At 51.7% G+C, this 23758-nt stretch overlaps 5 protein-coding genes across 5 annotated transcripts; 3 read left to right on the top strand and 2 right to left on the bottom strand.

Annotated features, from left to right (window-relative positions):
* CTRU02_210934 (methyltransferase domain-containing protein) lies at positions 1–1572 on the top strand (the record flags this gene model as incomplete). Its single annotated transcript, XM_036721825.2, has 4 exons — positions 1–439; positions 657–686; positions 816–1026; positions 1095–1572. 4 exons carry the CDS (start codon positions 1–3, stop codon positions 1570–1572), a joined length of 1158 nt encoding a protein of 385 aa, XP_036586197.2.
* Positions 1573–4267: 2695 nt separating this feature from the next.
* Positions 4268–4647, bottom strand: CTRU02_210935 (HET domain containing protein; the record flags this gene model as incomplete). Its single annotated transcript, XM_036721824.1, has 2 exons — positions 4268–4485; positions 4599–4647. 2 exons carry the CDS (start codon positions 4645–4647, stop codon positions 4268–4270), a joined length of 267 nt encoding a protein of 88 aa, XP_036586196.1.
* A 1640-nt stretch (positions 4648–6287) lies between these two features.
* Positions 6288–8069, top strand: CTRU02_210936 (C6 zinc finger domain protein; the record flags this gene model as incomplete). Its single annotated transcript, XM_036721823.1, has 2 exons — positions 6288–6380; positions 6531–8069. The coding sequence occupies 2 exons, from the start codon at positions 6288–6290 to the stop codon at positions 8067–8069; spliced, it is 1632 nt and encodes a 543-aa protein (XP_036586195.1).
* A 7128-nt stretch (positions 8070–15197) lies between these two features.
* On the bottom strand, positions 15198–15605 carry CTRU02_210937 (uncharacterized protein; the record flags this gene model as incomplete). Its single annotated transcript, XM_070205551.1, has 2 exons — positions 15198–15427; positions 15455–15605. The coding sequence occupies 2 exons, from the start codon at positions 15603–15605 to the stop codon at positions 15198–15200; spliced, it is 381 nt and encodes a 126-aa protein (XP_070060794.1).
* Positions 15606–16052: 447 nt separating this feature from the next.
* CTRU02_210938 (alpha-glucan synthase) lies at positions 16053–23541 on the top strand (the record flags this gene model as incomplete). The annotated part of the gene is made up of 6 exons (XM_036721821.1): positions 16053–16550; positions 16616–17019; positions 17082–19976; positions 20038–20279; positions 20347–22174; positions 22239–23541. The coding sequence occupies 6 exons, from the start codon at positions 16053–16055 to the stop codon at positions 23539–23541; spliced, it is 7170 nt and encodes a 2389-aa protein (XP_036586194.1).
* Positions 23542–23758: the final 217 nt, after the last annotated feature.

Genomic DNA, 23758 nt, shown 5'->3' on the forward strand with positions numbered 1-23758 from the left:
ATGAACTCGCCTCCGAACTCATTCCGCCAAACACCATCTGAAAGCTTCAAGACACATCCTGTCTCGGTCTTTGGCGCCATTGCAAACGAGGAAGCCCCCGAAAAACGACGAAGAATCGACGACGGGCCTCCTTCACCGGAAGACTATGCCCCCGCCGCCATGTCACCTCCTAGCTCTACCGATACCGCCATCACCGTCGGCTCTCACAATGACGAAGGGCGCGAGACCGAAAGTCTGTCCGAGAGTGTGCTGGAGCACATGTACGAACATCGACTGCGTTACCATGCGTACCGCGCAGGGAAATACGCCTTCCCCAATGATCTGGTCGAGCAAGACCGCGATTTCATGAAGCATCTCATCAGCAACCTACTGTGCGACAGATGGTACCTGTCGCCTGTGGACGACGTTCTTGCGAGAGGTGGCGAAGTGCTTGACTTGGGTACGTGTTGGCATTGCTTTACATCTATTTTCTCGGCCGGTCCGCCGGGGCAGGGCTCCTGTTGAGTTTTCCGGATCATGAGCCGCTGCAGGGGTGTCTCACGTCATCTGCATGTACTTTCAGGGATACGAAGTATCTCTGAGCGGTTCTTCATTAGCCGACCTTTGAGCCTTTCAACCTGGTTTCGGAGCATCCTGACTAACTGCGCAATCTGTAGGTACTGGTCCAGGCCATTGGGTCCTCGAGGGTGAGTGAGCAACCGTTCAATTTCCCAGTCGGGTTCGGCGGCGAAAATGGCACCCTCTATAGGCTGCCATTACAGCTGTGCCGCTGATCATAGTCCTGCTTGAGCTTTACTGACACCATTTCGATATAGTCGCTGAGTGGTTTCCCGACTCAACATTCCTCGGTGTCGACCTGTCGCCTATCCAGCCAACCGAGGTTCCTCCAAATGTGCATTTTATGGTTGATGACTTTGAGCATGAGAACGGATGGGCTCTCGACGAGGAATTCTACGACTTTATCCACCTTCGACATACGCTTCATTCCGTTCGCGATCGCGCAGAACTCATGGACCGAGCATACAGGTTCGTCACCTGCGTATAAAGCAGAATTAGCCATACTTGAACCTGGAACTTGGAGCTGACCTGTCTAGACACTTGAAACCCGGTGGCTGGTTCGAGATTCAAGAGCTCGAGTTCTCTCCCCTCTGCGACGATGGAACGACGCCAGAAGGCGACAACTACGGCTTCCGCGTGTTCACGAACTACCTGGAGGCGGGCATGCGAGTCCTCGGTTCCGAAATGCACGGCATCCGATATGCCGCAGACGAGATGCGCGCCGCGGGCTTCGAGGACGTCACGGAGGACAGACGCAAATGCCCAATCGGCGACTGGGCGGCGAAGCCCGAACTGCGGGAGGCCGGCGGTCTCATGCGGAGGACGATCGAAGACGGCCTCAAGGGCCTGGCGACACGACCCTTCAGGGCTCTTCAGTGGACGGAGGTGCAAATCGAAATCTTCCTCATGAACGTGAGGCCTCACGTCGCGAACAAGTCGTTCCACGCCTACTTCAACCACCGAACCGTGTACGGACGGAAACCGTTAAACGCACCAACCCAGGCTCGGAGTTGAGCCTTGGTCGACGACGAATCGAAAAATAAGAACAACAACAACGTAACGCCAAAAAAAGAGGGGGAGGTTTAGTGGTGCGCCTTCCTTGCCTATGAGAGCGGTGCAGAGTCGCTTGTATTTGGGACTTTTATGACAATTTTTTTTTATTCCCGGGAGGGGACGCTTCCCCTTCCCAATTCTGTACTTGCTTTGGACACGGGTGTATCTGGGGCATTGCATAGGGGGGGGGGGGTTCCGGCTGGCGGGCTGGCATCATTATCATCACATCATCATCAACATCATCATCACAACGGCACTGCATCGGTTCAGGGGGGTGAGATTATCGACGGAAGGCGGCGGCAGCTTCGGCATTGGCATCCTACGAATTCTTTTTTGTGATCGCAGCGGGGCGATGGCGGAGTTTTTTTCTTTTTTTTGGAGGTTTCTTGCTTTCTTTTTTTTTTTTAACAAAATGCTTTTTGACAGATGTCATGAGGTTATGAGGATTACGGCGGCTTGTTTTGCTTGCTTTGCATGGCCCGCTCTACGCCGGGGTTTAGGAGTACATGACTTTCTGGCTCGCTTTGCCATCCTATCTAGTCGTAAAGCTTATTTTCGGGGAGGAGAGTGGATGGTGTGGAGGGTTATATTTATAGGAGAATGCCATTGAAAAAGCTCTCGAGGAGTGAACTGCCGTGCTCGATTGAGACTGTATGTGTTTCCAATATCAACCATCTGATGAGCATGTTTACGGTCTAGACCTCGCCACTACACACACGTCTTTGGTCCCTGACAGAGCCGAACTGATGAAGCACACTCTGTGCTATGGCCAACAGTTTGACATCACCCGTGGTTTATTGCGTAGGACAGACAGCACGGAGAAAGGCGTGTGCAATGTGACATTGCCTTCACATTTGAAATGTCAATGTCACGGGCAAACTACGCCGATGAGCACGGCCCTTTCTCTGTTATAACTGCCGGCTATTCGTAGTCAATGGCAGATCTTCAAGCAACATTAAAAAGCCATGACAAATCGACAAAAATTCAAAAAAGAATTGACCAGCCTGGGGGTCGAACCCAGAATCTCCTGATTGCACGATGGAATCGTAGTCAGACGCCTTGCCATTGGGCCAACCGGCCAGATGTTGTTCCGGTGGGAACTGGTGATGTCGGCGACTTGTGGGGTTTTGTTGGCAAGTTTGGCCTGCCGGGTCCAGATTTGTCCCAGGAGGTGCTGTTTTGCCGCCGGTACATAGCATGCTGAGTTGAAACTAGTCGACAAGAAACCATGAGAGTTTTTTTTTTGAGGCCCGTACCTCTTGTCTTGTAGGATTTGGAGAACTACGACACCGGTTTGCGGTCCGTAGCGTGGCTGTGGCTCTGGCAGCACTCGATAAGAAAATCCTGTTTGTCGTTTGTGGAATTGGACACGAAACTTGAGTGGGAACCCATCTCTCCTATTCGGTGATACGACGTATGTTACTCATAGTCTTAAATGTAACGGATCTTAGTAGTTTGGCCACCTTCAAAAGCCCGTCCAACTTTGTTACTGCATACTGCGTGAGTGCTGACGACGGCCTTGCCTGTGCTACTTCAAGTTGCCATTTGCGGGTCTCTCAATATGCCGAAACCGGTCTATGTCCTGCTGTTGAGCTATTTCTATCCATGCCGTTGTGGATGGCTGGATGTTGGAACCGGTTTCTTGTCAAGCTTCCTCTCGGCCCGCTGCTGTAGCAGCCGGCCCGGCATTGATGCCTCCATCAACACGAGCGAGCACGTGCTTTGGGCCGCCGTATCCATCCTTCCTCAGAACCTCGTTCATATTATGGTACTATCGCTCTCGTTGAAATCAGTGTTGCAAATGTTTTCTACCGCTGCCAACCGTGAGCGTGATGCTGACACACAGACTGGCGTCAAGGCATGCCGCTGTTGAGCTCGAAATGTGGCTCAGGTGACGGATAGGTTCGTGGGAAGTCTTCCTTGGCCTTTGGCTAGCCTGCTGTTCAAATCGGCTGCCAACGTCTTGGTTTCCTCATCGTTGATAGCGACACACCGAGTATCGTCATACAGCCCCCTGGGGCTCTCACAGAGAAAAAACCTCTTTAGGAAAATCGTTCATCTAGGCATATGCTTAAGAAGAATATATCCATGTTCTCTATGGTCTTGTTAATGCTAAATCAGTTGTTGGAATTAGTGAACATCCCGCCACAGCACCTCTAGCTCCTCCTATGTGTGTTGGAAGCTGGCCAAACCTCCTTTTCTAAGGTCTTGGTGACAATTTTGTTTTCTTTCGCTGAGGGCACGACCGTAGCTAGTTTACGCAGGAAGTCCTAGGTGACATTGTTAGTCTGATTGTAGTAGGAAAAGGCCTACAATTCATCGTGATTACAAATGTAAAAGACTTGCAAATGATGCTGCAGTAACAGTTGTAGCATTTTTGAGCTTAAATAGGCATTCTTTCGTATCTAAACCTCAATGTGCTTAAAAACACATTGGGGGAAGATATATCTCTGTAAAGCTATGTACTGAATATGCGTAGTCACTGTGTCTCTGTCCCTGGTAAAGCTGAAGAAGTCCGCAATGTTAACAGGCCTACGGACATCTTCAGACTATCATTTTGTAGGTCCCTGATACCCAAGACAAAGCTTGATTATGCACAAAAAGACCGAAACAAAGAACCGCTATCCATTGCCATGCTCGGTTTCAGTAAAGCCCTCTAAAGGATGACTGCAGCAGCGGCGATAACGAGAGCCAGCTCAATACTTTGTCCCAAAGGGCTGGCAGCATTGGTCGCCTTGGGCTTCGAGGTTGACGAGGCTGTCGTAGTTGCCTTAGCTACAGCCCCCGAAAGTATTTTGGAGGCAGACGCGATGGCGTCGTTGTTGCTGTTATTGTTTGTAGTGTCGCAAATTGAATTCAGGGGGTTGTCCGTTACTAAAAGATTATGATTTAGTTAGCCAAGTAATCAGTCCTCGTCGTTCATTACGGAAAAAAACAGCCAAGTATAATGTTCCCATAACAAAGTCTAGATGGCGAGGTAGACTTACGACTGATCTGGTCTTTTGTGCAATCGCCGACAGGAAGACAGATTCCCATCTTGATATTCAACTCGTCCGAATTTTTCGCACATGCACTTCAAGTCTCCAGCATCACAACCAATCTTCGTCTTGACCTCATTCCAGCAAGGCATGGCGCAAGAAGGAATCTCAGAGACAAGGGAAGGAAGAGCCGTGGGCATGGCAGAGGAGGAGGTCGTGGTTTGGGCAACTGCCTTGGCCGCAAGCAGGCCGAAAAGTGCGAGAATAGACATCGAACCCATATTGAAGAGGAGGGAAGAGTGAAGGAGATCAACCTAATGAGTGAAAAGAAATGAACAAAAGAACAGCGAAGGTGGTTGACTTTTAATAGTACAAAGATTGACATGTAGAGTATGAGGGAAGGCACAAAAGTGAACTTGAGCTGGGAGATGGGCTTTTATAATAAGTTTGCCTACACTGAACGGATATCCAACAATCCAAAACTCCCTTGGCCTACATCCTTGCCTCTATGGGCTTCTGATTACATTCACATGATTCATGTTATTTACTGCAGCAACGTTCGGCAAACACATGAAGATGACAGCCGAACCTGCTGAGAGAGTGGAGCTTCGGGCTGGGGAGTTCCTAGGCCCCTACTCAAATCAATACAATGATATCTTTGTCAGTCAAGTGGATAACCCAGCTCGTATGTCCTCACTTGCGCATAAATCCTTCCTAGAGCTCCACAGGCCCTGGTACATCTTGAGGCGAGCTCGAAGCTGTTGACTCATCCTCATGATTGGGTGTAGACCTCAGGGTACAAGGAGCGCCTCAACTTTTCTTTTCTATTTTTCTCTTATGCCCTAATCCTACACTCTAAACGCCCAAGGCTACCAGACTCTGGAGACATTAGTGGCGAACTCGGGCGCTCCAGTATCCGTTACGTCTGGGATCTTTTTTCTTCTCTTACTAACTTCACGTTTTAGTTCCATCTTCTTCATCGAGTATGCTCACACCAATTGTGACTTCAGTGTCTAGTGTTCTCCCCTCTCATCACTGTGCCCAGTGGGAGCCATATGTACTAGTTCATGTATGTATCGTAGAAGTGATGCCCAAACAGGGATACGGTGTTGAGGGTGCTCTGGCCAACGCCTATAAAATTTCCCCAAAGGGACTTTCCAAGCATTTACTGAAATGGATTTGCTTGGCAATGTAGGCGTCAAGGGGAACACTGGCTGCAATTCTCGCGGGTTTGCTAGCACAATTCCATGTAGGGCTGCAATTCGCAACTTTTTCTCGGTGTTGCCGTTTCAACGATCGGCTTAGAACCTTGTTCCGTCTTGTATTAGACATTTAGACACATGCATAATAGCTAGCCCCTTTGGCGAACCCATAGTTAACCATACTCGAACTTTGAGACCCGCCCATGATTTGCTGCGCCGTAAAATGACTAGACCCTCGCGTCTGACCGCCCGCTTCCTTGATGAGCTAGTGTTTCGGCCTGGCCTTCCGGTACCCTTAGAGCACGATGGTACAGAATCAGCAGATCTGGGTTATATAATAGATGCCGCCGTAAAACAATACCTTGAATTATACCCTGTCTCAGCCCCGCGGAATCCGTTGACCGAGAGCTGTACTTTGAGGTAAATATCTACTACTCTTTCGTTCGTCGGCAGGGGCCGACGTGTCTAGAACGCCATTGTGCATGTCGGAGTGAAAATGCCGGCGGACCAACGAATCCCAGGAACCGGAGTCTTTCATATGAACTCTGCGTCGCAGAAACCCAGGTGGACTAGGGCGAGTACATCCAAAGGTCAAGACGGGATGTTTAACATGGTTAGTGATTCGGTCTCGTCTTTATTATATCTACTGACGCAGTGAAATGCAGCAAGTAAGATCTCTCATATTTCTCTCTTCTTGCTTTGTGGGGAATAACCAGGTGTCAGGGCCCGACATTTCAAGTGCGATGAGGAAAAGCCCACCTGTAAGAGATGCAGGAAGGACAAAATCAAGTGCGATGGATACTTAGACCCCAGTAACACCCGACAAACCAAGCGGTCACGGGGTACTACGGCTGCATCATTTGTACTAGCGCACCGATCGGAGGCATCAATGGCACTCTTATCGCCACCGGTCGACTGGGGTATTTCAGGGACGAGTACAGAGAGGTTAATGTTCTATCACGTCCACAGCTGTACGGTTCCGGATTTGACAACTTCAACGCCACTCGCAAAGCTGTGGGACAACTACATCCTACCCCTAGGCCATTACTCAGACTCGGTCAAGCATGCTATCGTGGCCCTCGGTGTCGCACATAAGGCGTTTTTGGAGGATTCCTCTGTTGCGTCGCACAAAGCTGACAATCCATGGGGGCTAAGCAGTTTAGCTACAGAACATTATCAAAGAGCCGTTTCCGAGGCCATCCTTGTTATGGCAGACTTGTCGACTGTTAATATTCGCATCACCCTTATCTGCTGCCTGGTATTCATCTGCTATGAGATTGTCCGAGGTCAGTATGATAAGGCTGTTCAACATCTAAGGTCTGGGGCGAAGGTGCTAGAGTTACTTCATCAAGCAGCACTAGCGTATCGGCACAACCCAGCCTCGGTTTCAACTTACCATAAGTGTCTAGCTGAGACTGTTGATAAACATTATGATCAGCTCTGCGATATTGCCAGTATGTTTCTATTTGTGGGCATGGATACTTCGATGCTCATGAAAGAAAACGTTATCCCCGATCTATCATTCTTCACGCAACAAGAGAAACAAGACCAAACTAAGCCATTCGCTAATGCTTTAGAGGCTCGCTTCCAATTCCACATGGTGGCGGTATTGTTCTGGAAGGCGTATGGCGGGACTGTGATGGACGCTCACGACGCAGAATCATCGGCATCGTGTGCCAGCAAGGTGTCAACAGCACCGGTTTCAAAACAAGCTGAACTAAAAGAGGCCGAGACACGTTTCAAAATGTGGTGCATCCGCTTCGATAGCTCTGATGGGCTACTCCAAGAACACCTAAAGCCGATCGACCAAGAGGGGTTTGAATCACTACGCTTTTCTAGGCGGAGCTGGGAAGTTCTTAACTATGCCAACTCGGCTTCCGAGATGAAGCACGCAAATAAAGCGGAGCTACAAGAGATTGTCGATATAGCTGAAGACCTCGTTTTGTCTAAACCAAGCGCTTTGAGGCCGACTTTCTCTCTGGCGGCGGACGTTGTTCCCACGCTATCGTATATATGCGCCTTTTGCGGCAATGAGATATTGGAGAGAAGATGCGTCGATGTACTTCGAAGAATGAGGAGGAGGGAAGGCTTGTGGGACAGCCGAGAGATGGCAAATCTCCATGAAAGTATCCTCAAGGCTAAGTTGGATAATAATTGGCAAAACGAGTACAGTCATGAGATTATTCCGAAGGTTGTGAGGAGGATAAACGACATCTCCATATCTAGGAGGAAAAGGACACCTACACCTTCACTGTTGACATTATTTGAGGTCAAGTGATGATTCGTTGCAGGTAGTATGGAGTTAAATGAGCATCAAAACTTGTACAAAAAAAACAACCTAACAAAAACCTTACAGCAACAAGTGTCATCAAAGGAGAACGGCAGGAATGGCAGTCATAGTACTCTACAACATCTAAAGAGGATACAATGAGATACAAAAAGGCACTAAGAAACTGTCACTAGCGATTTTTTGGTTGCGCGGACAGGTTTGAACCTTCTATGGATCGCACATGCTGGATGTGTCCTACGCCATTCCTGTCAGACTCAAGCGTTTCTTAAACTAACTCATTGAAAGAGAATTGATAAGGTAGATGAGTAACTCTCTTAGCTCCCTAAATATATAATACAATAAGATATCTAGGGATATAGGACTTGTATATCGACTAGGATTAAGTACTTAGTTCAAGACATTAGATCTCAGATAATTAACTTCATGTTTTGACTTCAAAGAACTTCTAGCCTAAGTAACATAGTAGTATGATGTTATTACTACTTTGATTACTTAGTATAAGACTAAATGCCTTACTTTAACCCTTTACCTATTGGTTTGCCTTATTACTATACCCTACGACCTGTTGTCAGTCTTACTACCTCAGCTTCTGTTAGCAGACCTACCGCTACTCAAGCTGGCCGTGACACATACTCATGTGACGAGCAACTAGAAGAGATGTCTCATCCACGAACTTCAATCTGCCACCCTACAGCTTCTTAATCTGAATAAGGCTTCCTACTACTCTGAGGAGAACCTACTTCCTACACCGACACGAGTATCCTGTGACACCAGCGGTAACCTCGAGCAAAGAGCTTCAGTTCTTAAAGACCAATACATCTTTGATAATAGAAAGAACAGAAAGCGCCAGCCTTGCATGTACAAAAATTCGTGTGGAAGACTTGCCACTTCCGCCAGACGACATGACATGCTCCAATTTTATAGGGATACCAAAAGCAGATTTTCTCCTGGTAGATGCATCACTATTTTGTTTTAGTTTTCATAGCCTCAGTGGCTGGTATGGAGTTGCAGGGTCATCATTTTCTCGATCTAATTACAGGTTTAACATCAACCCGAAGTAATTGCCTATACTCCATGTATACAAACTCAATTTCAAAGATTTAAGAAACGATGCCTCCTATAAAATATGCAAGTTGAACGCTAAAGATTCAATAACCTTGTAAAGAAAATATTATAGGGACTGGACTGAAGTCGCAACTCCTCCCACTCCCTAGGTCTTTCTTTTCTAATTGAGGCAAGTCCCAGGACATTATAACAAGTTGAAGTTGATCGTTTGCAACCACAACGGTAAACCGCGAAGACTCAACTGTTTCATCTTCAGGCATGAAATTTGGATCTTCGCAACTGGACATCATCTGCTGGAACTATTCAGACACAATATACAACGCAGATGTGCATACCCACAACTCGTAACGTGCTCAACTCAACGAACAGAAGAAAAAGGCACCTGAGGCCTGGACCGTCGTAGCCAGATGGATCCTGGAATCCGGCCAGGCTAATGCTGGACACCAGTGGACCCTTTACAACCGCCAATATTCCGTGCCTAAAGCTGATGCGGAAGGTGCCTTTTTTTTTTTTGCACTCAATTATTTTTTACTGGGGCAGAGGATACCATTAAGGCTTATGAGGGCGTCAATATGGTCGATTTCCATTACAAAAAAGTCAAATGTTATTGTTCATTGCGGCAGAGAACTTCCGCTGCAGGGTCCAGGAATGGATCGTTCCACTACAGCGTGGAACGGAGAATCTGTCGCCGAAGATCGCCTGCACCAGGGAAACTTTAACAGAGTAACGATGCTACCTACCTGCTCACGAAAAAGAAAAAGAAAAAAAAAGGTCTGAAACTCGCCGTGGAAACGCGATTCTATTGAGGGCGCTTTGATAAGATCTACGTAAACATCGCCCGTTTTAAAGCTCGTATTTCATGCTACTACTAGGACAGCACCTGTCATAGGAACTCTTGTCTCGTGCTCAATGACAGGCAACCTTGCTTTTCCCACGGGGTATTGAGTAATGAGTCCGTCCCACTGCTGCGAGAGTTGGTTGATCAATTAGTTGGGACCGTTATGGTTCGAACTGTTCGTTTAGTTGAGACGTAAATCGTCACATCTCACCATCATTTGATGAGGGGGGTTATACCCGAGGGCTTGGGAAATGGATGAACGTCTTAAGATGATTGCTTGTTGTTGAATAAGGTTGGTGCCGTCTGTCAAGGTTTCAAAGGTGATTATTTGCAGCATCCAACCTGGTTCTTTACCGGTCTGGATATATCCTTTCAAAGTGAGACTAGTTGCTCTGCTAGTCAAATTTCCGTCTCTACGTTTGGCCGTACAGATGGGACTAATTCACATTATTGGCTGCTATGCGCTGTCTCACTCTTGCAATAGGTAGGCGTGAGGTAAGCCGCAAACCTTTCGTCCAAAGAACTAGTCATCAACTCATGCCACACTACACCGCAAAATGTTTTGTTCAATAATAATCCTGGATGGCCTTGGTAATCCCATCTTGGCTTCCATCTTTTTCCTTTTCTTTATTTTTTTTTTTTTTTTTTTTTTCGCGACAGCCGCGCTTCCAGTATCTGGAAGAAATCCTTACAAGTTGCTTACAGAGTCGAGACCGACATCAACTCTGTAAGCGTTCAGTCAGCGCCGCTTGCTCATGATTACGACGTGCATTCCCAAAAGAGGCGCCGTCAGTCCCATTGGTCACCGTTACTGAGCCATCTGCAGGGTTGCGGCGCCGGTTTTTGGACGATAGCCTCAAAACGTGAGCCGCACGGGCGGGAAGGAATCCAAAAGGATTTTTTTTTCTTGCCGGTCGGGGAGTAGTAAGACGGCTAATCTACTTCAAATGTCACCTAATTACCACGTACGCTACTTCGGAAACATTCGACCCAAGAAGACGGCGACTGGAGGTCACCGCCCAGATCGGGAACCTCAACAGCGGCTTCCCCCCCCCCTCCTCCACCCAGGGTTGGCATCCTCACCTGAGACTCCCGTACTCACGGACACCCTTCACCGCACAGGTGATAACGGCAATTAAGCAGATGCTATCGAGAGAATAACCCTATTGGACGTGATAAGGCCGCATACCTTTACAACCTGTCGATTTCATCACCCGCTAAGCCATAAGGGCTTGCGCGGTTCGCCGTTTGGGTCGCTTTTGACACAAAACGGGTATAGGGGTTAGCTCCGAATAAGAAAAAAAGGAAAGGAAAAGGGACTGAGAAAGGGCACTTTGGGAACTGGAACGCCCGCCACCACCACACCATTACGAACATCCCGCGCGTCGGCTCCCCCCCCCCCCCCCCCCCCCCCCCCCCCCTCCAACCGCGAAAGAGCTCGTTGCGCCCCCACCTCGCTTCGTCTTGAGGGAACCATTCCGTGACACATCGGGACTGAGGCCCGGTACCTTTTCTGATTTTGCTGTGCTGAGTAAGACCCACGTTTTCCTCACCTTGATCACCTTGACGGTTCCCCTTTGTCCCAGGTGTCTACGTTAAGTGGAGGTCTCCCCATCGTGGTTCGGTGTGAACGCCAGCAACCGGCTGGGGTGATTGGGTGGCTTTTGTGACATATCCAGGCAGCCTTCTCGGAACGATAAAGTGTCCTTTGGAGTAGTACTCAAAAGTACACTTGAAGAGGGGGGGCATTGAATTGGAAGGAGATGGAAAAGGGCCGAGCATCGAATGCGCTTGAAGAGTTTTCCGGTTTAGTCTAGATATTTGAGGCCAAGCATCGGTTAACAGAACAAACCGTTCCGGCTGGGCGGCGTAATCTTGACAACAGGATGGCTGATTTCCAAAATGGGTTCTGCAATCCTTGAAAAGTAAATAAAAAAAAAACAACTATCAGAAATCAATACAAAAAAACTGTGATTGTGTCAATTACGGTTATCCCAATTGGTCGGGGCCAGAGCTTCGACGGCGAAAGATTAGACAAGCGCAGAAAATTCCAGAAGGAATAAGAGCATATGCACTATAGAATGAATCGATATCAAGAATGGGAAAGTCTGCCGACGAAATATTGACAATAAACGCCCAAAACGTGCAACGGCTGGCGAGATGGATGGATCATGGAATCTCCCCTCCCTTCCACCACCCCCCCCCCATCATCCGTGCTCTCTCATCGTGGAGACTTGGCGAACCTTTCAAATCTCGCGCACGGTTTTGCGCCTGCACGATTGTGTAGAGATGGGCGCAAAAGGAGAAATAAGGGGGTGAAAATTCTGGGCACCGATGGGCATTTTATTCATCACATCAATTTGCTCTGCTACTTCGCTACGCAGCCGCACGGGTTTGGCGGTATCAGATTGATCCCCCTTCTACTCCGTACAAGAACTTGCGGTTTCGAAGCCGACATGGGCAAGGTGCACAATCGCTCCAGTTCCCAGTATTCGGGGTGGCACCATACCCACAACCATGGGGAGGAGGCTTTTGGATGAACGGGCCCCCCTTCTTTTATCCAGTTTTTCTCTCCGGCCTGACTGCTCCGTATGAAGCGCCACACCGAGATGAAGAACGGGAGGAGAGTGGACTTTGTTATGGGCACATCCAACTTACCCAGCCACACACACAGTAATGCATGCCGCCACTCGGTAGAAGTGGTGGGAAACTTGTTGGATGGGAGAAAGGAAATAAAAAAAAAGTTGGCAGAGGAGCGCACCAATAAGCAACGATGCAAAAGTCAACGACTCTTCCTTGCCAACCACCCAATATGATGATAATTATAGTAACGATCATCACAGGGGGACACGGATCTAGGTTGGAGCTACGGCAGAATCATGGCCCTCGGCCTCGGGCAAAAAATGACGAGATTAGGCCTCGTTACCAGATATCCCACAGGCGCCGCGGGTACTGCGGGCGATACGGAGTACCGACCGGCGGGATTCCCTCAGCCTTTTTTTTCTGGCGTGCCAGAATAACCAGCTTAATCAGGGCTGATTGTGACCACTTTGCGCCCTAATGCCCTTCCGCTTCGGGTAGACCGGAGGGCCAATAGTTCACCGAGTTTGGACCAATCAAATAGCCTTCTTCAGGGGTTGTCTCCAGTACTCTGGGACCATTTTTAGTGGGGAGGCGGATATGCCGATATGCCGATATCCTTCTAGACCGATGACAAAGTTGGGTTGATTATCGCGTGGCTGAAAGCTGAGGCACACAGCAGGGCGGCAGGATACGAACAGACAAGGGAATACGTCGGTTAAGAACGTATACATAGTACTAATTTACGAGGGAAACGAAAAGATAAAGAAAGAAAAAAAAAAGAAAAAGAAAAAAAAGAGGAATCACAACTATACTACTACGGATGCACCGCAGTCAATAAAACTTTGTAAGGAAATCATGTCTCGGAACCTACAGAGTTACTAGCTGTTGAAAGAGTGAGTTTTACTAGGATTTAAATTCAACACTAAATAGCTTGAATTAATTGCCAATTGTGTGTGTCGTCCCTTTTCCCCCCTTCTTTCCGAGGGCACGGCAACACTGGAAATGACCAGAAACCTAATTGTAGTGGTTTGTTTGCGATGCCCAGGGTTGCTTGAGTAGGCCTTCAAGTTGATGCACATGCAGCCTACACGTACTCTACTGACATATAGATGCCGGGATTATGGCATGTTTGCCTGTGTGTTTGGCATGTTGGCACTGCGGCACACAGGCCAGTGGCTGTGTATGTGCACAAAAAACCGCTCCACTACGGACCGTATTTCCCTCGTAGCCGCGTCATGCTAACCCATGATAGGGGGTGACTAAACAAGCTTCTGTATGCCTTGGCTAGTTTATCACGAGCAGAGACGAGGGGGGGCCCTAAGTTAACAAGCCTCCTGTTAATTCCCATACACTCTCTCCACCTAGCGACTGGACCACGCATCTCGATTGTGAACAAAAAGGAACACCGCCGCCTTGTCTAACGAGTCTAGCCCAGCCTCCTTTTTGCTGTTTGAGTTTCAGCTTGCAAGGACAGCACCTCCGCAAGTCCGCCAGCTGTTCGGATGAAGAATACGAACATCAGACGAGGTACGGATACACTGTTTATATCATCCTCTATGCATTGTTCTTGATTCTGCACCAAGAACGAATGATGGCGCCAGACGTTTCCTCGGAGCACACGCTTGTTGTAGAAACGGCCGAAAGAGAGACAGAGAGAGATATAGAGATAAGAGTACACTCACCCAATGATATGACTTGATGTACCGCTTTGGATGAGGGAAGAAATGGAAGGTTGCAGTGCAAGTTTGTACTGATTGTAACTGAACTGAACTCTGCCTAGCTGCCGCCGTTGCAAAATCCCAACGGCCGTTTGCCACCTTAACAACGCAAAAGTACCCTGGCACTTATGCCATTCTCTTCTAGTGCATAACCCGTATGAGCCGGGCTAATGCCGTGACGTCAAAACGATGTGCTGTCCACCTCTCCAGTAAAAAAGAGCCCACAATCACGCTCAGTCCGTCTCATCCTGGCAACTGTTGTGTGGATCTCCCTCTGACTCGCTTGTCTGCTTATCGAAGTCGTCCCGAAAATTCTTCCCAAGTATCCATGTTTGCATGTGCAAAAAATGCAGTAAAAAAAAGGCGGCAAAGGGAAGGAAAAAAAAAAAAAGGGGACCCAAAACTCGGCAAATGGGCCAACCAACGCTTGTTGCTTACCGTTCACGGAGCACACCGTACAAGTATCAACGTCTAGTTGGCACAACACGAGAAAATATGCAATGCAATGTAAGGTAATGCACGAATGGCATTGTTCGCCCCTCCAAACACCCCTAACAGTGATCCAGAAATAGGGTCTTCACGTCTTCTCTGCAGCATTCTGGACTTTAGCCTCGCCCGCGTGACTGAGCAACCCCCCTCGTGCTTTTCGACGTCTCCCGCCCAGTCGCTGAAGCTTTTTTGGCCTGGCTCGGCGCCTTAACGTGTCTTGTGCCCGACACAAGAGAAAGAAAAAAAAAAAAAAAACCGAGGGCCAGTGTTAATGATCCCTGATCCTTCAAGGATCATTTGGGTTCCCAGGTGTTACCCTGGTCGGTACAGGGTGACAAGTTCGACTCTGCCGCTCCACTCCCCTTGCCCGGATCTGTTCCCAACCCAAGCGTACCGTACCGTAACCGGGGACCTCCTCACAAGTCACCCAGTGTCCAGGCGGCGGGAGGGAAAGAAGGAAAGGAAGAAAGAGAGAGAGTGAACGGCCCCCGAAACCTGAACTTGGGGGGTCCCCAAGTCCCGAAGATCTGCATTGTTGGCCAGTCCACACTGCGGCGATGGGGCCATGAGGAGGAAAGGATATTCATAGCACCCAATCGGCCAGCCTCCGCTACCCTGCCTTTTTTTCTGCAAAGGCCAAAGAAAGGCCAACCCAGGACAGAGAAGCAACAGGTCACCGCTTATGATGCAGACATGAGTAAACCCTCGAGCTCGTATCCTAGAATGGTAGGCTCCGCTGCTGACGGGCATGACGGGCTTCTGATGTCCCTTTTCGTGAGGCGATGCCTTGTACGCGGGGCGGGTCTGGGCCTCTTTTGCCATGTATCCCATGTATTCCATAGTATCGATTCCCGGCCCCCCTTAGTTCAAAAGATTTCCGTCTCCATCAAAGGTGTAGATTCCCTCCCCCCTCTGACGTATCTTTTTTGGGATCTACTTTTTTCTTGCTCTCTAGCTTCTTGCTCTGCGTTGTTTGTGTGGGAACGGGATCTTTACAATCGCTCAAGTGTCTCCTTTCCCATACTTTCGTCTTTCGTTCAAACCTTAGCAAGCATACACACGCACTGGCATCACTCGCTTTTAGCCAGTTCGTGACTATTATCTCATCACCTATTCGTTTTTGTGGTTGTTGTTGTTTGTTTTCCTTTTACCTCATAGTGTGGTCATAAACAGCTTGATACCCCATCATAGAACAGGAAGCAAGCAGGCAGCGGTTTGCGTGTACGCTCGCTTCGAGGAGCACCCGGGCGTCCTCAACATCACATATCAGCAGCCACCATGTGGTTCGGGAGTGCGCTCCTGTTATTGGGTTGCTTAACCCATAATGTTAATGGCCTCGTGTACGACGACCAATTTGTCGACTTCAACCTAAACACAAAGAAGGGAGTAACAGATCCCATCTTATACGATGGAAAATGGGAGAACCATGAGTTTCACAAGTCGCCAGACAACTGGCGGTTCCCCTTCTACACACTCATGCTCGACCGCTTCGTGAACGGCGACCCAATCAACGATAACGCCAACGGTACCGTTCTGGAACAGGACATCTCGGGCACCCAGTTGCGATTCGGTGGTGATGTCGCTGGTTTGGTGGACACGTTGGATTACCTCCAGGGAATGGGCATCCAAGGACTGTACTTTGGAGGATCTATGCTCATCAACGCGCCATGGAACTACGACTCTTACTCGCCGCTGGATCACACCCTCCTGGACTTTCACTTTGGCAACATCACAGAATGGAGAATCGCCATTGACGAGATTCACAAGCGTGGAATGGTAAGTTGTGTGGATATTGGAAACTCTGAAGGAGGGGGCTTATTGGAGCTGACTGGCTTGACTAGTACATCGTCTTCGACAACACAGTCGCAACTTTGGGTGACTTGATCGGCTTCAAGGACTACCTCAACACCACGGCGCCCTTCAAGCCTACTGAGTTGGAGACCATTTACAAGACCGACCGCCACTACCTTGACTGGACGTTCCCGACGAAATACAACGAGACTTGCGAGCACTTCCCGAGATTGTACTACGAGAGTGGTTATGAAGTCGGCGAGGAGGTTTACGGCATGTTCAAGGGTTGCTACGACGGTGACTTTGACCAGTTTGGTGACACTGAGGCTTTCGGCGTTTACCCCGATTACCGACGTCAGTTGACAAAGTTCGCCTCCGTTCAGGACAGATTGAGAGAATGGGTTCCCGCCGTGAACCAGAAGCTCGGCCACTTCTCGTGCATGATGATCAAGATGTAAGCCGCCGAGCGGAAGAAATTAGCCGTCATTATTATCAGCTACTAACGCGAAATCGCAGGTTGGACATTGACGGCTTCAGATACGACAAGGCGCTGCAAGTCACGGTTGACGCACAGGGTGAATTCTCCAAGATGATGCGTGAATGCGCAAAGGACGTCGGCAAGGATAACTTCTTCCTCCCTGGTGAGATTACAGGTGGTAACACCATGGGTTCCATCTACATCGGCCGTGGTCGTCACCCTGAACAGTGGTTCAAGGACATCAACACCGCTTACAGCACGAACCGAAGCGAAGCTGAAGGCCAGGACATTTTCATCCGCGACGAGGGCCATCAGGCTCTGGATTCCGCCGCCTTCCACTACTCGTTCTATCGTTTCCTCGTCATTTTCCTGGGTATGGACGGTACTGGTGTTGCCGGTTTCGATGTCCCCAGCAACTTCGTCGAGGCATGGAACGAGGTGCTGAGATCCAACGACATGATCAATGCGAACACGGGTGTTGTCGACCCCCGTCACATGTACGGCGCCATGAACCAGGATACCTTCCGTTGGCCTGCTATCGAACTGGGCTACGAGCGCAGTCTCATGGGTCTGTTTGTTACGACTCTTCACTTGCCCGGAATTCCCATGCTCACCTGGGGTGAGGAGCAAGGCTACTACGTGCTCGACAACACGGCAACCAACTACATGTTCGGTCGTCAGCCGCTGTCCTCTGCCCCTGCCTGGCAACAGCACGGATGCTACTCCATGCCGGGTATCCTCTACTATGAGATGCCTCTCACCAAGGCCCGTGAGGGATGCCGTGACCCTACCGTCTCTTGGGATCACCGTGACCCCACTCACCCCATCAGACTTGTCCTCAAGCACATGTATCGCATGAGGAAGCAATACCCCGTCCTTCAGGACGGTATGTGGCTGGAGCAGATGTCTAACCACACGGAGGATATCTACCTTCCCGGTAACTCTAAGATGCCGACCACTACCGGTCTCTTCAGCGTTCTTCGCTACCAGCTTGGTGTCCAGGACCTTGGAAAAGATCTCGTGCCCGTCTGGTTCTTGTACTCCAACAGAAACCACACCTACACTTACACTTTCGACTGCTCCGACGAGAAAACCGCTCTGATCTCCCCCTTCCAGGAGGGAACCACTGTCAAGAACCTCTTCTTCCCCCACCAGACGATCAAGCTCGAGGCTTCGACCAAGAAGCTCACCTACGCCAACAACAAGGGCTTCAATGGATGCACCAAGAACATTACCATGGCTCCCTTTGAGTTCCGCGCCTTCGTCCCCGAGGACAAGTTCCAGGAGCCCCCCGTCGTGCTCACCAAGTTCAACCCCGGCCACGATTTCCGCATCGAGACGAACGACACCAGCAACACCGTCCCCATCGAGTTCCAGGCCAACACGAAGATGATTTGCGATGACTTCATCAAGTCCGTCACTCTGAGGTCCCACACCGAAGACAACAGCGTCCCCTCCATCGATAAGAACTCCGTAGAGTGCAACGACATTTCTGAGCGTATCGTCGAGTGGACCGGCACCCTGCCCTCCGTCTGGTCGTGGAAGGCCAACCTCGTCAACGTCAAGCACGGCGTCCACGAAGTCACCGTGAAGAACGCCGTGGCCGTTGGCGGAACCGCCAACACCAACGCAACCGACCACTTTTTCTTCCGCATCGGTGCCCAGAACAACCCCATCGTCTTCTCCGCGACGGCCAACTACTCGTCCTCCCTCCTCACCAAGGAAAGCGACGGCACGATCAAGATCAAGCACACCGCCCCCGGCGCCTCCAAGTTCCGCTACTCGACCAATTTCGAGTCCTCGTGGAGCGACTGGGTGAACTACGAGACCGAGACTGTCGTCAAGAAGCAGGAGTGGAACGGAACCAAGGACCAGGAGTGGAAGGGTGAGCACGTTGTCGTGCAGTACTGGTCTCAGATCCTCGGAAGCAGCGCGTACAAGGTGCACGGCGACCTCGACTACGACACCCCGCGTCGCATCCCTCACATGTTCGCCGTCGGCAAGTTCAACCAGTTCGGCTACGACAGCGGTCTCACCAAGGCCCTGAAGCACGTCAGCGAGTCGCAATGGGAGTGGCACTACATGGACGAGTGGCCCAACTACTTCAAGTTCAGCATCTGGGGTATGAACCCGGACAAGATGCCCGATCAGTCCTTCATCTACGGTGATGTCGACGGTGACAACGTCATCGAGCGTCTTCCCCCCTCCTCGCTGTTCGAGAACGCCATCAACATCACCTCTGCCCCGCCCAAGCCGCATCTCGCCTACCGCGTCGTGCTGAACGATGCCACCCTGCAGTACCAGCTTATCCCCCAGGGCGACATGTGGATCCAGTTCTTCCTCTGGCTGCTTCTCTTCATCGTCCCCGTCCTCGGCGGTCTCGCCGCCGTGCAGGCTTTCAAGCGCTCCTTCTACAAGGTCAAGTTCAACGAGCACGGTGTCCACGAGTCCTCCAAGCTCGGCATGCTTGTCGAGAAGACACGCAACGCCTTCATCGGCGCTGCCGGTGCCATGCCGCTGAAGATGCGAAGCTCGACTGATCTCGTTTCGGCCGCGGCCGCGGCCACTACCGCCAACAAGCGGCGCAGAGTGCTGATCGCCACCATGGAGTACAACATTGACGACTGGAACATCAAGATCAAGATCGGTGGTTTGGGTGTCATGGCCCAGCTGATGGGTAAGGCGCTCAAGCACCAGGACCTGATCTGGGTTGTCCCCTGTGTCGGTGACGTTGATTACCCCGAGGATACTCCTGCTCCCAGCATGTTCGTCAAGATCATGGACCAGATGTACGAGATCAAGGTGCAGTACCACGTCGTTGACAACATCACCTACGTTCTGCTGGACGCCCCCGTCTTCCGCAAGCAGACCAAGTCTGAGCCGTACCCTCCTCGTATGGACGACTTGGAGTCTGCCATTTACTACTCTGCATGGTAAGTTGACGCAGTCTCTTCCCATCCCTGCCAAACGAAAATTCTCTAACAGATTGAATAGGAACCAGTGTATCGCCGAGACCGTGAACCGTTTCCCCGTTGATCTCTACCACATCAACGATTACCACGGATCTATTGCCCCTCTGTACCTTCTTCCCAGGACCATTCCCGTTGCGCTCTCTCTCCACAATGCCGAGTTCCAGGGTCTCTGGCCCATGCGTACCCCCGAGGAGAGCAAGGAGGTTTGCAAGGCGTACAACTTGGACATTGAGATTGTCAAGAAGTACGTTCAGTACGGTTCAGGTAAGCATTTACACCCCCCAATTTCTCCCATATCATTGATCTAGCAGAAGCTGACGGCCGTCCCCAGTCTTCAACTTGCTCCACGCAGCCGCCTCTTACCTCCGCGTCCACCAGAACGGCTTCGGTGCAGTCGGTGTGTCCAAGAAGTACGGTGACCGTTCTTTCGCCCGTTACCCCATCTTCTGGGGCCTGTCCAAGGTCGGACAGCTGCCCAACCCCGATCCTACCGATACCGCCGACTGGGACAAGAACGAGTTCATGAACCAGAAGAAGGTCGAGGTCGACCCCGCCTACGAGGCCAGCCGTGGTGATCTCCGCAGGCAGGCTCAGGAGTGGGCCGGCCTCAACGTCGACCCCGATGCCGAGCTTTTCGTCTTCGTCGGACGTTGGTCTCTGCAGAAGGGTGTTGATCTTATCGCCGATGTTTTCCCCGGTGTCCTCGAGAACCACCCCAAGGCTCAGCTTATCTGCATCGGTCCCGTCATCGATCTCTACGGACGCTTCGCCGCGCTCAAGCTCGCCAAGCTCATGGAACTCTACCCCGGACGTGTCTTCAGCAAGCCCGAATTCACCGCTCTCCCCCCTTACATCTTCAGCGGTGCCGAGTTCGCCCTGATCCCCTCCAGAGACGAGCCTTTCGGTCTGGTCGCCGTCGAGTTCGGCAGAAAGGGAGCCCTGGGTGTCGGTGCCCGTGTCGGTGGTCTCGGTCAGATGCCCGGTTGGTGGTACACTGTCGAGTCGACCAAGGCGGCCCATCTTACCAAGCAGTTCAAGAACGCCATCGAGTCCGCTCTCAAGGCCGACACCAAGACCCGTGCCGAGATGCGCGCCTGGTCCGCCAAGCAGCGTTTCCCCGTCGCCGAGTGGCTCGAGAAGCTCGAGAAGCTCCAGGGAGGCGTCATCAAGGCTCACGCAAAGTACGGCAAGAAGGGCATCAAGAAGGGCAACGTCCTCGTCAAGCACAGCCGCGCCAGCTCCCACGCCGGCCTCCGCGAGGACGTCGAGCTCGTCGACCGCTCCCCCGCCTGGATGAGGCAGGTCTCGGACTACGACGACGACGCCACGACTCTCAACACCGGCCGCAACACCCCCGCCGGCATGCAGACCCCCGCATACTACTCCAGCACTCCCGGCTCCCCCATCATCTCGCCTTCCCCGGCCTACATTGACTCGCCCGGCGGCTCCCACAGTAACTCCCGCGCCGCCTCGCCCGGTCCTCCAGGCAACCACAGCCGCCAGGTTTCCGGTTACGAGCTCGCCCACCAGCGCAACTACTCGGGCTTCTCCGCTCACGAGGCGCAGAACCACAGCCGCAACGTGTCCGGCTTCTCCATGGCCGACACGCTGCCCCTGCCGCCTCCCGTAACCGGCCTGGGTGTCCACGACAACTCCTCCAGGACCTCCATGCTCAGCGTCGAGGACGTCGTCGGCGACCGTCACGACTACAAGCTCCAGCAGGTCGACCCCTTCTTCACCGACTCCAAGGGCGAGTTCTACCAGGCTTTCGAGGAGAGGCTGAAGAACCTCAACGCCGGCAACTCCATCTCCGACCTCTGCATCGAAGACTACCTCATCAAGAGTGAAAAGGAGTGGTTCGACATGTACCTCGACGCAAGGCTCGGCCGTCCCTCCCGCCCGGCGTCCCCTGCCTCGGGAAGAAGATCCGCATCCAGACACCGTTCCCCTTCGAGATCGCGCTTCAGCCTCGCCGGCCTCAAGTCCAGCTCCAAGCTGAGCTTGCCCATGGAGCGTGGCCGTCCCAGACGTTCCAACCTGGCGACCAGCGCCAACGTCGGCGACGGATACGGTGACCAGACGCCACCCGACTCCCCCGGCGCCTATAACTCCCAGTTTGCCCTTCCCGACGACTACGTCCCGCCTACTGGTGTCAAGAAGTAAGTTTTTCTCTTTCCCCTCTTTCCCGTTCTCCTTGGACAGTCAACTAACAAGACCATAAAGATACCTCCAGTACAAGGTCGGCGATTGGCCCATCTACGCGATGCTCCTGGCCCTGAACCAGATCATCGCGACGAACTCGTACCAAGTAACCCTGCTCACGGGCGAGGTCGGCCAGACGGCGACCAAGCTCTACATCATCGCGTCCATCTACCTCGTCTCCTCCATCGTCTGGTACACCATGTCGCGGACGATCCCGCTCCTCTACCCGCTCACGGCGCCGTACATCGTGTACGGCATCGCCTTCATCATCCTCGGCAGCTCGCCCTTCGCGGCGGACAACACGACGCAGGTCTGGCTCCAGAACGCGGCGACGGGGCTCTACGCGTTCGCGTCGTCGTCGGGCTCCCTCGCCTTCGCCTTCAACTTCGGCACCGACGGCGGCTCGACGGTGCCCAAGTGGATCCAGCGGCTCGCCATCATCCAGGGCCTCACGCAGCTCTACACGCTCGGCCTCTGGGCCTGGGGCAGCCTCGTGTCCGAGGCCGAGGCCAACTCGCAGCCCAAGCCGACGCTCGCCGGCTCGCCGGCGCTGCTGGCCATCTGCCTGCCCGTCGCGCTCCTCCTCTGGGCCGTCGGCGCCGTCCTCTTCCTCGGCCTCCCCGACTTCTACCGCGAGTCCCCCGGCCCCGTGCCCCAGCTCTGGAAGTCGCTCATGAAGCGCAAGACCATCGCCTGGTACCTCCTCGCCGTCGCCATCCAGAACTACTTCCTCTCCCCGCTCTTCGGCCGCAACTGGTTCTTCCTCTTCTCCTCCCAGCACGTCCCCGTCTGGAGCATGGTCATCCTCGCCCTCTTCTTCTTCATCTTCGTCTGGGCCCTCGTCCTCTGGGGCCTCGCAAAGGCGAGCGAGAGCCACCCCTGGCTGTTCCCCATGTTCGCCGTCGGCCTCGGCGCCCCCCGCTGGGCCCAGATCTGGTGGGGTACCTCCCGCATCGGCGTCTACATGCCCTGGGCCGGCGGCGTCGTCGCCGGCGCCGTCCTGAGCCGTATCCTCTGGCTGTGGCTCGGCGTCCTCGACGGCCTCCAGGGCGCCGGAATCGGCATGATCCTCATGCTGACCCTCACCCGTGTCCACGTCGCCGCCGCCTGTGCCGCCGCCCAGGTCGTCGGATCCGTCTTCACCATGCTCGCGCGCGCCACCGCCCCCAACAAGGTCGGCCCCGCGAGCGTCTTCCCCGATATCAGCGAGGGCCTGGGAACCGCGTTCGCCAACGCATGGTTCTGGGTCGTTTTGTTTTTGAACCTCTTCATTTGCATTGGTTACTTCAAGTTCTTTAGAAAGGAGCAGGTTAGCAAGCCTTAAAAAAAACGTGGGAAACGGTTTTTTTTTCAAAACAAGGCTATGATTGTGCTTTTTCTGGGTCAAAGGCAAATTCCCCAAGTGTTTTTCACATCTTTTTAGAACATGGTTAGAATTGTTTTTGGGGCGGTGGCTTGTTTTTCTTTTTTTTTTTTTTTTTGTTCTGTTGGGATAGATATGAACCTCAGTAATGACCACAAACTACTATGTTAATAGAGAT

This window comes from Colletotrichum truncatum, assembly GCF_014235925.2.
Source record: "Colletotrichum truncatum strain CMES1059 chromosome Unknown Contig_0007, whole genome shotgun sequence".
NCBI lineage: Eukaryota > Fungi > Ascomycota > Sordariomycetes > Glomerellales > Glomerellaceae > Colletotrichum > Colletotrichum truncatum.